The sequence below is a fragment of the Sporobolomyces salmoneus genome (genome assembly GCF_050403485.1).
Source record: "Sporobolomyces salmoneus JCM6883 DNA, S_salmoneus_JCM6883_v1_ctg4, whole genome shotgun sequence".
Classification (NCBI taxonomy): Eukaryota; Fungi; Basidiomycota; class Microbotryomycetes; order Sporidiobolales; family Sporidiobolaceae; genus Sporobolomyces; species Sporobolomyces salmoneus.
Window position 1 is genome coordinate 78,764 of NW_027481159.1, and position 12,556 is coordinate 91,319.

Here is a 12,556-nt window from a genome sequence, read left to right on the forward strand (position 1 = left end):
ATCTATCTCCAAGCGGGAACCCTCTCACGCTTCTATCGATGTGTCTTGCTCACCGCCGATACCGGTGTATAAAGGAATAGACGACAGCGATTGCAAAGTAAAAGCGATTATCAGAACTGCAAAACCAAATCCGATCACGCTGCATCGATTTCCCTCCTCTCTTTACCTAGTTCTGCCATCCTCGCCTTTCATCTTCTTCGCCTCAATCTGGACTCGACTTCGCTTTCGATTCCTCCTTCAACTTCTTCTGACGTTTCTGACGTTTCGTAACGAATTCGAGGAATTTAGGAGGTACGAGTGAACAACCGGACGGTCCTTCGTAGTCTACCCAGACTTCACGTGCTCCAAGCTCGTTGATAACCTCGCGATGCTTCTGGGATAACGTGGGGAGTTCGACGGGAAGAGCGAGGTATTGAAGGTTGAGAGCTGGATTTTTCGCCGCTTGAGAAAGGTCGTCGAAGATGATATCGATCTGAGCGGGTACGTTGAGCTTCCAAGAGATGTGGACTACGGCGTCGACCGTGAAGAGCTCGAGGGGAGAGTCGCTCGTGATAATCGAGAGATGGGAGAAGGGGTCAGTTGGGTAGAGGTAATTGAAACGAGGAGAAACGAGGAGTTTGAGAGGAGACGCAGAGAGTAGTTCGCTGAGTCCCAACGTATCTTCAATGGTGTGGAGGTCGACGAGAGTAGTCGATAACGCGAAATCGAGGGTTGAGGAAGCCATGAAAGTTGGAGCTAATGAGGTTGGGTCCGCATTGACGGGGGAAGAAACGGATCTATCGATCGTAGTGATCTCACAGATCGTGAAGAATTCGAGTTTCCAGAAGGGACAAACGGTGAGGATTTCGTCCCAGAGGTTTGATCCTCCTCGGTGAGAAACGATCGAAAGGGTGGTCAAATTAGTGAACTTGCGAGGAGAGACCGAGAAACCACGTCGTAAGAGCTCGTTCGGGTTCTCGAGTACGTTCAGAATGTAAATCGACTCGAGTTCTGAATGGGAGAGAAGAAAAGATTCAACTCGATCACAGAGAATTGATTCTGTTTGAGTGAGTTGACTTACGCTCTGTTCGGACGAGTCCGCCCTGTAACAATTTCTTGACACATCCTGCCTCTTGTGCACCCCTCTCAGCTTGGTTCATAAGGTTGAACGATGTCGCAACGACATCCAAATCTTCCTCTTCCCACGGATCCTTCTTCCCGACAATACTGACCGCTTTGACGAGGCTTCTTCCTCTCCTGTCACAAGCGACGAATTGCTCGCATTGTTCGAGAGTATGGAAGGTGACGGATCGGTAGAGGAGAGGTCGAGCGAGTTCGTGGAATAAGCGATTCGTTCGAACGATACAGGCGAGATCGGATTGCTCTAATCCTGTAGAGAAGATCTGCGTGACGAGTTCGGAAGGGAGGTTGCTGAACTTCATGTTGAACGTCGGATCTTGGAGAGGAGGAGGGAACGAGAGGATGGATCCGCTTGGAAAGTGTTCTGAATCGAGGCGGGAAGCCGTCAGGAGGGGTGTACACACTTTCTGCGTATGCTCTGTGGTTCGAATGAAGTGGTAAGGAGCAGAAGAGAGGAGCTTCCGTTGATTCTCACTCTCTCACCAAAACCTTCATCTCTTCAAACATGTCAAGCTCAAGACTAGTATCCGCCAAGACGATGGCCCGCAGAACACCTCTATTCTCGTTCCTCGCTCGCGAAAACCCTACCTCCCTCTCTTCCTCCGGCGAAATCATTCCCGTTCGATTCTCGTCTCTTAACAACCCTTTCGCTCCCTCCAAGTCCTCCCCTTCAGCCAAATCCTGGACTGCACCGAAATACTCCATTCGCCGACAGAAGGAACTGAGGAAAGAAGCGGAAATGTATGGATTACCTCAAGAGATTCTCCCTCCTCCCTTTATCAAGACTTCCCTTCCTTCCCCTTCGAACCCGACGAATGAACAACAACGGTTGTTGAAAGGTTCGAGACATGTACCGGAAACGAGGATCCTGGATCAATTGGCGATGGAGAAAGCGGGACCGTATTCAGGGAGGAAAGGAGCTGCGTTCAAGGGTAAAATCTGGGAACGAAAGAAGGAACAGAGGCTCGCAGATCTCAAGAGACTGTTGGAAGGTGCAGACGCGAAAGCTCAAGCGTGGAAAAAGGTCAGTTCTGCGTCTCTTTTGCTCGTTGATTGCGAAAGAACTAAAACTGATTCTCATCCTCTTTCGCAGGCGAACGCTGATTCGAGAGTCAAGGCGAAACCGGCACTACCTTTCTAGATTGTTGTTGCACTCGTCGTTATCACCCTCCTATCGCTATCTCCTACCAATGCATCTTGCAGTTTGTTTTGCTCCTCGAGTTCTGCTGCGAAATCTTGCGAATCTCGCGAAATCAAATGCGCTTGTACGATTTGACAATCTCGTTGCAATCCTAGCATACGAACACTGCTGTAGACGCAAATTGCTCGCACTCGTATGAGGTATTTTTGGACGTCAAATTGGAAAGGGAGAGATCAGACAAAGAACGTTCCTCACTTCACTTTCACTCACTTTCTCGCTCAAGCTGGCACGAGACATCACTCCTTCAACCGTGGCATATCCATAACATCGACCCGAATCGCCGCGCTCTTCTCCGTCCTCCAGACTAGCGGCTCAAATCCCTCAAAAGGAGATCTCCAGTTCGTGTAGAGGTGATCACTGAAGTGAGTCCGTACATATGCCTTGTACACTATCGGAGTGCCCTGACATCCTCTGCTAGTAATAGAGACGCAGAATCGGAAAGATCAACAAACACTTTTTCGACGAGGTCATTCTCCTCCTCACCAACTAGGACATAGGCACGACTGAATGGGATAGCAGTAATGTATGAGGGCGATTTGGGACTCGCGAACCTGCCAAACCTGGCAGCAGAGGAGGAACTTCGGGAGAGGGAAAGGAGAGAGTTGGACGATGCGAGGAACGCGGCAGAACAACAGGACGTGAGGGACAGTTTGGAAGGGGATATCGCGAACCAAACTTATGAGGAGGAGGAGGACGATTCGCTCGGGGATATCTCACCGATTGAGGCGGCACTCGCGGCGAGACCTCCTCGACCTGATCATATCGATTTACCGCTTCCTCTCCTCGAACTACCGGCACCAGCTCTAGCGATTCCTTCTCCAACACCAGCGATTCAACAGAAGCGTCCGCGGGGTGATTCCGTCGCCGGGTCAATGTTATCTTCGGCCGCTTCTCCTCGACTCAAAACTCATTTCGATTTGACGAGTTCCCCTAATCCCACTCCCGCTCAACTACCCTCCTCGACTCCATTCACTCTCAAACCTATCCTCCAACACAATTCTTCACACAGTCCCGCCGCAGTTCCTCGAGAAGCCGACATCGCAGATTCGATTCGACGTGAAGGATCTCGTTCATCTTCTTACCATTCTGAAGACGAAGCACTCCCAGGAGTCCGACTACCTCATCACCATCTTCCTCGGGAGAAACGGAAGCCTCATCCTCTGTACACTCCCGCTCCGAAACATCGAAGAAGGAGGAGGAAACGAACTGAATCGGTCGCATCGGGAAGAACGGGGAGATCTAGTCGTTCAGCTCGTTCGAAAGTGAAACATGCGCTCAGGAAGGTTCGTCGTAGGAGACCGAGACGGGGCTCGCATTCTTCTGCGTCGTCTTCGTCTTCGTCGAGTTCATCATCGAGTTCGAGTTCGACAACGAGTGGTTCATCGAAATCATCGACGGCAGGTTCTACTCGTTCGAGTTCGACCTGGGGAGGATGGAGGTTCTGGAGGAATTCTTCTTCGGGGTCTTCTTCGTCCGATGACGATTCCTCTTCCGACGACGAATGGGATCCTCCGACTCCTCATTTCACACTCTTGACTCCTCACCTCGCTCGACCTGAACTAGCCTATCCTTCCCATCTCTTCTCCGGCTCGACGCACCCTTCGAGACGCAACTCGTTCACCATGCCAAGAGGAGGAGGAGGAATTCCGACCAGCGCGCAAACTCCGATCGAACCAACGACTTCGACTTCACAACCTTCGAACGTACCCGTTTTTGATTTACTGAATGCGACTACTCTCGCGCCGACTCTCGAGAGACTGCAACAGTTCTGGTTGGAAAGGAGACAGGAAGATGGGATCGGAGGTGATTTAGGAGTTGGATCGAGTGCCGCTTCAGGAGGAGAAGCGAGTTATTTCCCTCCTCCTTCTTCTACCGATCCACTCGCTTCGACGAACGAGTCTTCTTCGGCTCCAGCGACCCCAGCTTTCACCCCAGGAGTAGCAGGAGGTCCTTCGACGTTGAGGAAATTGCGAGGGGAGATTAGGGCAGCGAGGGCAGAGGAGAAAAGGTTTGGGAAGAATCGGGCGATGGAGAAAGGACCGGCTTGGTGGTTGGACGTAATGTGTCCAACTGTCGCAGACATGAGAGAATTGAGAAAGGTCAGTTCCAAGTCATCTTTCCTCTTCGCCTTGGTTATTTGTCGGGCTGACCCTCGAAACTCTCTCACACAGTATCTCCCTCTACATCCTCTCACGATCGAAGATATCCTGCATCAAGAAACTCGAGAGAAACTGGAATCGTTCCCAGCTCTCGGATATTATTTCATCGCCTATCGAGCTCTCGATGAATCCTACTTCAAGTACACATCCCCAGATCCTTCACCTACCTCGAGTATGAACGGGAGTGAAGAAAATTCCGACGAGAAGAGTCAGAGGAGAAGGGGAGGTAGGGTAGATATTGTTGAGGGAGTTGGAGGGAAAGAGGGAGTCGAAGGTGTCGGAGTCGGAGCGATCAATTTGTACCTCGTCGTGTTTGGAGATGGTATCATTTCGGTATGTCTGACTCTTTTGAGTCGTAAAAGTCTTGCTGAACTGATCTCCTTTCTTCTCTCCCTTGCAGTTTCACTTTGAGCCGGTTGATCAACATATCGAAAGAGTGCAAGGTAAACTGCAACAGTTTGGTGTCGCTCGAAACTTCTCCTCTCGTGAGCTTCTCCTGGTCATCTGCAGAGAAGAAGTCTCGCTAATTCTCATGCGTCTCGCGCAGATTGGATCGCCTACTCTCTCATGGATTCAATCGTCGACTCTTTCTTCCCCTTAATCGATTTTATCGAAGGAGAATCCAACGAAATCAGTGCTTTCCTCTCCGATCCACTCACTCATCTCCCTAGCGGTAAATTCGGATACAAGAAGAAGAAACCCAACTCGATGATTATGGCTTTCGATCCTCTCCGACCTACCGACAGTTCCAACGACTCCTATCAAGACGAGATCGTTGGAATCTCGGTTGAAACTCCCAGCGAAGACGTCAAGAAAGAACTCGATATCGATTTAACAACCTCCCGATTCTCCGCGATCAAAGTTTCAACTCGTTTGCGGAGGAAGATGACGTCTACCACGACTTCACTCTCCGGAGTTGGGTCTTGGAGCTCGTATCGTCGTTTCGTCCCTTCGATTCGATTACCCGTTCCAATGCTTCGAATCTTGCCCGCTCGAATCGCGGTTCGACTTCGAACGGATCGAATCGTCGAGAAAGCAATGTTGGCAGACGATCAAGGGATCGAATTGTATCCGATCGGAGGCGATACCGGGATCGATATGACTCGATTAGCGCCAACTCGGTTTCAACACGACAAGAATTCGTACGATAAACGACATCGAGGAGAAGGATCGAAACGAGACGATAGGTTCGATAATCGAGTCATGTTGAATCGAATTACGGATATGCGGAAACTCGTCACGGGGTTGAGTCGATTGTTGGGACCGAAGAGGGATGTCGTGAGAGGGTTGAGGAAGAGAACTATGGCCGACGCCAAGTTGGGACTCTTCAAACAAGACGGCAAACACGACATTTCGGTCTATATTGGTGACTTATTCGGTGAGTTCCGAAGATTCTCGAAAGCGATGGCCTGAGGCTGACTTTCGAAAGGGTTTCTGATCTCACAGATCACACTCTCGCCATGTATCAATCGATCTCTTACTACGACGCTGTACTCTCCCACGACCACCCTACGTATCAAGGCATGCTACGCATGCATCTCAACGCCACGAAACTCAAATTGACGAAAAACATTGTTCGTTTGACAATCGTTACCGTTACTTTTCTTCCTCTTTCTGCCGTCACTGGTGAGTCTCTTCGCTCTCTATATTGGTCTCTCGACAGTAATATAATGTCCGAATACGATTCACATAGGTTTATTCAGTGAAAACGTTCAAGTCCCTCACAACGGAGATCGAGAGTACCATCTCCGTGCCGACGGTTCTCGATCCCCGTTCAACTGGTTCGGCGCCGTCATCTGTTTCGTATTCACCGTCATGTGTTTCGTTTGGTTCATCATTTGGTGCATTTTCCGTTCGACTCGTCGAAAGTTCAAAATTCGTGGTCATATCATCTCTTGACTCTCTCCCCCTATCCCCCGCTATACACTCTTCCATCTCAATTATATCATCTACGTCTAATCTTCCACAGTGTACCCTCCTCTCCGCTACTCATACCCCCTCTACTTTCGATATTTTCTGTTTTACCGAGTTTACTACTTTGCGCTCTTCGATTTTTGTTGTTACTTGTCGCATCCACTTCGCATTATTCATCGCAATCGTTCAGTTTTCGCATTCCGTTGCGTGTCGAGACTCGAGACTACCCGAGAGAATCGATTCGCGTCGACGAGCGAACTTTTGCGCTTTCTTCATCTTCACTTCACTCTCTTCTCGCCAGCACGCAGCGATGGATCGACCTACTCCTCGAATGAACGCTGCCAAGCTAGCTGACTGTCGTGCGTTCCTCCTCTCTCATCCCGACGCGTTCCCTCCATCTGATCCGAATCGCTCCTTTGTCTATCCTCAGAACCCGGACAAGTAGTGAGGGTAGTTGGAAAGGTCATCACTGTGGGTTCCTCACTGCTTTCAGCTTACTTTCCGCAAGCTGAAGTTCTGAGAGAACCACGATAGTTGACCGACGATGAAGCGATCCTCGAGACTACGGACAAGGGACAAATCACCGTCCGACTAGATCCTGTAAGGACCACTCGTATGATAGCATGAGACTGTGGTCCGTCTTGAGCTAATCTCCGGGGGTTGGTTACAGCAAACTGCGATTCAAGATACTTTCGTCGAAACGATTGGAAAGTACGAAGGGGATATGAAGATCCATGAACTTATCTCGTACGTAACAACCCTCTCTATTGCCTGCGGCGAAAGAACGTGACAAAGAAAGCTGATTTCTCACGGTTTTCGTTTTCTTTTCGAAAAACAGACAAAATCTCGGAGACAGTTTGGGTTCGTACGAGCTCTTCTTCCCCCACGAAGACGATACTGACATGATCTTCGTCGTGCGGTAGATCTCGACCTGGCGAACAAAGTGGTCGAACTAAGTCATACGCTTCCAGAAGTTTTCCCTTCAGAATAGATTCTCTCCTCCTCTTCCTTGTCGTTCCTCCCTTCTCTCTTTAGCTCGCAAACCTTCCTTCCTGCTGTGCCCCTGGTTACCCGTGTATCAATGAAAAATGTACCGAATAGACCTCTCTCTGCATATCGCTCGAGAGAAGAATTCGAGAGTTCAGGTTTCTGCATTACAGCTACTGGAAAGAGGAAAAAGAATCTCGCGTCGTTCCGTAAGCATCCCTTCTAGTGATTCTACCGTGGAGCAGAACCTCGAAGGGATACAAAATTCGACGCTGAAGGAGGAGGGGGGAGAACAGAAAAACGGAGAGGACTCAGCGAGCTACGGGGCCTGTTCCGAGCGAAAGCTTGACAATGGGCGAGATACTTGGAAGCAGTCTTGGAGTAGTAGAGGAGGTCGAATTGGTGACGCAGTGAACAGTACAAGAGAGAGAGAGAAATCTCTTCGAATCCCTCCATCATCTCATCCCATTCGAAACCCCACCTACTCGATCCACTCACACCTACAATGGCCTCTCTATTCGGTTCGCGACCCTCTGCCTCCGCCGGACAACCGGATCAAGCCCGTCTAGCCGAAGCCGCGATGGAACTCGAAGCCGTTTCCGACTTGTTTGGTCGGATCGTAAACTCGTGTCATGCGAAATGCATCTCGACGAGGTATTCCGAACCCGAATTGAACAAGGGCGAAGGAGTTTGCGTTGATCGGTTGAGTCTCTAGTCTCCCCTTGCCTCTCCCATCTCTCACTTCAGCATCGAGGGAACTAACGACGGACTGGATGGTACGATGTGGTGTGCAGATGTGTTGGAAAGTACTTCTCGGTCAACGAGAAGGTCCAAGAACGATTACAGGCAGCTCAAGCGACCGGTCGAGGAGTTGGAGGAATGTAAAACTCGTGATTATTCAACTCGAGTCACAGGGAGAAGGGGAATCAGGATAGAGAATAGGAGCAGTACATGAGAGCGTCTCGAGATAGGGGCAGGGAGAGCGTGTAGAAGGGAAGAAAGAAACGGAAATCGCGAAATTTTGGATCGCGACAATATGAACGAAAACGAGCTATTCAGAAGCTCTTGTAGAACAACCACCCACACCCCTCGCAAATCACCCCATCCACCGCACACCCCTCCCTTCGTTATCCTATCTTGTACAAAACTTCGCATGTTTATTTCGAAAAGAAAATCAATCACCCTTTTTCGCAAAATCGTTTCCTCGTCCTCAGTTAAGGCGTCGTTGGTGCGGACGAGACGGTAGATCACTCGTGGGGGGTGCTCTCAGATCTTGCGAGCGCGGTGTCATAACTCGCCCTTGAGGTTTACGAGCTTGCGAAGCGGACTAAAGGAATGCTAATCGCGATTCTTTCTCGGAACTTTGTCCGAGGCACGAAAAGGAAGAACCAGATTACCAGTATCATGTCACACAGACCATAAGAGGTACACATCGAAGGCAGATATAGTAAGCTAAGGAATACGAGCGAGAATGAAAACGAAAACGAAACACGATAGAACAACTGACAGAACTAACTCGACGGACTACACTAGACACAAGAGTCTATCAAGACTCGTCTCCCTTCGGAATGACCAAACCCCTTGAAGTCGAGGTCGTCTGAATCGATTACCTCGACGAGGTTGACTTTCTTCATCGATTCCATCAAGTCGACACCCGAGCTTTCGACTTGAGCATCAGAGTTGGAGCGAAGGTTGAGAGCTTGTTCGAATCGAGAGAGTCCGATCTTGAAGTAATCGGGTCGGAGGGTGAAGGTCAATCGGAAGAACCCAGGAGTAGGATGAGAGTACGCCGAACCTCGAGCCTGCCAACGTCAAGAAGAGCTCAGTGATGCTCTTTAACGAGGGAGACAGCGTAACAGCAGCTTACGACATTGATTCCGTTCCTCAAAAAGATCTTTGCCAATTCTTCTTCTCCTTCAACTCCCGTTTCAAGGTATCTTCCATCTTCGCTCGACCTTTCCGGTAGGTAACGTCTCAGATCGATAAAGACGAAATGACCCGCCGAACTCGGTCTGTACGGGATGTCCCATTTCTCGAGCCATTCGACGGCACTCGCGTAGGCTTTCGCGAGTCTCGAACGGTTCATCTCCAAGTATTGAGGGAGCGCGATCGGGTCGAGTAGGAGGGAAGACCAGAGGATGTCGGACGCAGAGGAAATCTTCATGAGGAGACAGGAGGATTCCATCGCGGTGTGCAAATCGGGGTTCGATTGAGAAACGAGGACGCCGAGTCGAAGTCCGTTGACGCCCCAATCTTTCGATGCAGAATACACGAGATGCTGGAACGAGCACAGAGTCAGTAAGTTGTACATCGGGAAGAAAGAGAGGGCGAACTCACGATGCGCGAAGGGTTGCAGTGAGCTTCGGCGAGAGGATCAATCGAGAGAATAGAAGTGAAGGGAACGGCCTCGTGAGAAGTCTTGAACGTCGACAGAGCGCTGTTATGGATAAGAGACTCGTTAGAGCCCGGTCGTGGAATGTGAAAGGGAGACTGCACATACTAAATCTCGTCGACGATCAAATGCAAATTGAATTTCTCGCAGAAAGAAGCGTAAGCGATGAGAGTTTCGCGAGGGTAGCAGAAGCCTATTGATCACGTCAGTCAGTTTTGAAGCCTCGATACATTGATGAGAGAACTTTAGCCTTACCGAGCGGATTATGAGGGTTACAGATCATGATCGCGCGGATCTTCATCCCGTTCGCTTCGCTCCTCTTCAGTTCTTCCTCAAACGCTTCGAGGGCTTCAGGAGTCGCTTCAGTTCCTTCTTTCAACTCGACCCCGACTGCCTTGACTCCGTTCCTACCTTCGAACGAAGTTTGGAACCCGTTGTAAAAAGGGCGAGCGACGAGAATTCCTTCCGACTCGTCGGCGATCGTCGACACGAGTAAATCAATCACGGTCGATGCACCCGTTCCGGTGATGATCTGATCTCGTTCAACAGGGCGTAGGGCGTGGAAGTGTTGGTCGAAGAGGTTACGTAGAGCGGCAAAAAGTCGGTTCGAGCCGGAAAGCGAAGTACCTACCATCGTCCGTGACAGGGTATCAGCCCTGAGAGCTCTGCACTAGAGTCAAGTAGGCTTTACCGTATGTGAAGTCGCTGTAGTCGAGCTTGAAGTTCTTTTCGAAATAATCGATGAGCCATTCGACGCAGAGGGACTTTGAGCGAAGCGAACGAGGTCAGCTACTACCGAGACGTGGATTGTTTTCGTCTAGACTCACGTTCTCTGCAACACCAAGGTTGATATAGCCACGCGGGTTAGAGTCGGCGAATTGGTTCTGAATCGAAGCAAAGAGACGTCAATTTCTGCGTTAGGGGGTAGATCGTCGCGTGGAATCGGTTTCTAACCTCGAATAGAGAACACTTGAGTAGAGGAGGACGGTGAAGAGCGCGTTGACCCCGAGTCGAGAGAATTGGGGGAGCCGAGAGTTGAGGAATAATCGAAAGGGAGTGACGGTGGGTAGCGTAGTTGGTCTTGCTGAGTGTTGCAGACATGATGTGGTAAGATTGCGAGGGAGGGAGAGCGAGGAGCAGGGAAGGATAAGAGACGGGAAGCCTAAAGGGTGCTCATTTGCTCGACCAGAGTCACGAGTTCACGAACGACAGGAATGTGCAGGAGCAGCTGAGCTAGTCACGTTGGAATAGCCTTCATCAATCTGTTCTAAGACCTCTTCCAGTTCAATGTTGACTGAAATTCACATCGCAAAAAGAGAGAGAGTCGAGAGGGCGAGGGAAGGGTTCAGGTCGACAGGCTGTTGGCCGAGAGAGGCGACGGCGTTGTTACAAGGTTGTCGAGGTTGATCGTGAAGATTGTCGGGGGAGGGCAGAAGAGAAGAGACAAGCTGGCGCTGGAGAGAAGAGGATTCGCGAAGGCGTGATTTTCGGACATAAGCGGTAACATAACCTTCGCCGTGGAGTTCTTTTCGCCATAGAGGGAGCTTACTATGTCGGTTACTCACACGTCCCCTCCCAAGACATACAGTAACTTTATGCCTTCTAACTGGCTCCGCTCGGCGCCCTACAGTGACGAACGGTCGCGTACAATCCAGTGAATAAATGTGAAAACGTTACGTCGGTGTCGAGGAAGACTTTGAGTTTTTTGAGGGACTCCTTCTTCGTCCCCCGCGCTCACCACTTCCCCTCCTTCCGGCGTTATCAACCAAAAGACTCGACAATACAACCTCAGCGCTGCATCTGTGCCTCCTCGTTGTAACCATGTCGACAGTCGCTTCCACCTCACCGAATTCTTCTTGGAACCCTGCACTCGACCGGAACCCTCGACCGCTCCCTCCACGACGTCCCAGCGCCTTGAGGAACTCTGCTAGCGACCACTTGATCACCCCTGCCGTAACCCGATTCGATCCGGAGACTGCAGACATCCCTCCTTCTCCGACGTTCCCTCCTTCTTCTTCATCGAGTTCCCCTTCGCATTCATCGGCCGAAACTTCCGAATCCTCGTCTTCGAACGTCGACTCTCCCTCGTTGCTCTCGATACCTCCTCCTTCTCTCACTCACCGTCCTGCGACTTGTCCTCAGAGCGTTCCGAAACCTTGTTCGCCGCCGACGTCGCTTCTCGCGCGCCGTCGCTCTTCCCGTTCGACCGCTCGTCCCGATTTCCTGCCAAAACTCGACGACTTGAAGATTTCCGCATTCCCCGCACCACCTCTCGAAGAGCTCGACGATACGGTCCGACCAGACGTGATTGGCGTCGGATCTCAGGCAACGACACCATTCGCGAGTTCGCCAACTTCGGTCGCAGGCATTCAAGAAGCTCCCTTCCGTCCAACTAAAACCTACGCTTCGACGCCGTTCCCGAAAGGAAGGAGGCAGAGCTTCTTTGACGAGAGCGAAGAGGAGGAGGAGGAAGGAGAAGAAAGTGGAAACTCGGACGACGACGATGGAAGGAGCACGGCAGAGTCTTCGGTACTCGACGAATCGACGGATGGTATTAGGAGGTTCTCTTTGACGGACAGTGAAGAAGCTGCGTCGAAAGACTAGTCGTGATCGTGAGTGCTCGAACTTTCCTCACACTTTTTTTTTTTGCGAAACTTCCGACTAACCTGATACGATCTCTCTCTCCCCCCTTCAGAGTGTACATACAGCCTTTCTCTTCGTCTCGCAGCTTCACTCCTATTCATCAATGTTGTCTTACAATCTTACTTGTTTTGTTCTTGCTCG

General features: G+C 50.5%; 7 protein-coding genes across 7 annotated transcripts; 5 read left to right on the forward strand and 2 right to left on the reverse strand.

Annotated features, from left to right (window-relative positions):
- Nucleotides 1–202: 202 nt before the first annotated feature.
- JCM6883_001482 (F-box protein) lies at nucleotides 203–1,421 on the reverse strand (the record flags this gene model as incomplete). The annotated part of the gene is made up of 2 exons (XM_076629076.1): nucleotides 203–990; nucleotides 1,061–1,421. 2 exons carry the CDS (start codon nucleotides 1,419–1,421, stop codon nucleotides 203–205), a joined length of 1,149 nt encoding a protein of 382 aa, XP_076490723.1.
- Nucleotides 1,422–1,657: 236 nt separating this feature from the next.
- Nucleotides 1,658–2,260, forward strand: MRPL25 (mitochondrial 54S ribosomal protein mL59 MRPL25; the record flags this gene model as incomplete). Its single annotated transcript, XM_076629077.1, has 2 exons — nucleotides 1,658–2,143; nucleotides 2,213–2,260. The coding sequence occupies 2 exons, from the start codon at nucleotides 1,658–1,660 to the stop codon at nucleotides 2,258–2,260; spliced, it is 534 nt and encodes a 177-aa protein (XP_076490724.1).
- A 581-nt stretch (nucleotides 2,261–2,841) lies between these two features.
- JCM6883_001484 (magnesium transporter CorA family protein) lies at nucleotides 2,842–6,378 on the forward strand (the record flags this gene model as incomplete). The annotated part of the gene is made up of 6 exons (XM_076629078.1): nucleotides 2,842–4,419; nucleotides 4,492–4,812; nucleotides 4,880–4,964; nucleotides 5,027–5,857; nucleotides 5,926–6,105; nucleotides 6,173–6,378. 6 exons carry the CDS (start codon nucleotides 2,842–2,844, stop codon nucleotides 6,376–6,378), a joined length of 3,201 nt encoding a protein of 1,066 aa, XP_076490725.1.
- Nucleotides 6,379–6,703: 325 nt separating this feature from the next.
- Nucleotides 6,704–7,384, forward strand: JCM6883_001485 (RPA3 domain-containing protein; the record flags this gene model as incomplete). The annotated part of the gene is made up of 6 exons (XM_076629079.1): nucleotides 6,704–6,752; nucleotides 6,824–6,864; nucleotides 6,928–6,993; nucleotides 7,064–7,140; nucleotides 7,232–7,254; nucleotides 7,317–7,384. 6 exons carry the CDS (start codon nucleotides 6,704–6,706, stop codon nucleotides 7,382–7,384), a joined length of 324 nt encoding a protein of 107 aa, XP_076490726.1.
- A 501-nt stretch (nucleotides 7,385–7,885) lies between these two features.
- JCM6883_001486 (Tim10/DDP family zinc finger protein) lies at nucleotides 7,886–8,265 on the forward strand (the record flags this gene model as incomplete). The annotated part of the gene is made up of 2 exons (XM_076629080.1): nucleotides 7,886–8,082; nucleotides 8,175–8,265. 2 exons carry the CDS (start codon nucleotides 7,886–7,888, stop codon nucleotides 8,263–8,265), a joined length of 288 nt encoding a protein of 95 aa, XP_076490727.1.
- A 644-nt stretch (nucleotides 8,266–8,909) lies between these two features.
- On the reverse strand, nucleotides 8,910–10,873 carry JCM6883_001487 (uncharacterized protein; the record flags this gene model as incomplete). Its single annotated transcript, XM_076629081.1, has 8 exons — nucleotides 8,910–9,182; nucleotides 9,248–9,658; nucleotides 9,718–9,817; nucleotides 9,881–9,965; nucleotides 10,028–10,399; nucleotides 10,464–10,536; nucleotides 10,600–10,656; nucleotides 10,727–10,873. 8 exons carry the CDS (start codon nucleotides 10,871–10,873, stop codon nucleotides 8,910–8,912), a joined length of 1,518 nt encoding a protein of 505 aa, XP_076490728.1.
- A 720-nt stretch (nucleotides 10,874–11,593) lies between these two features.
- On the forward strand, nucleotides 11,594–12,376 carry JCM6883_001488 (uncharacterized protein; the record flags this gene model as incomplete). The annotated part of the gene is made up of 1 exon (XM_076629082.1): nucleotides 11,594–12,376. One exon carries the CDS (start codon nucleotides 11,594–11,596, stop codon nucleotides 12,374–12,376), a length of 783 nt encoding a protein of 260 aa, XP_076490729.1.
- Nucleotides 12,377–12,556: the final 180 nt, after the last annotated feature.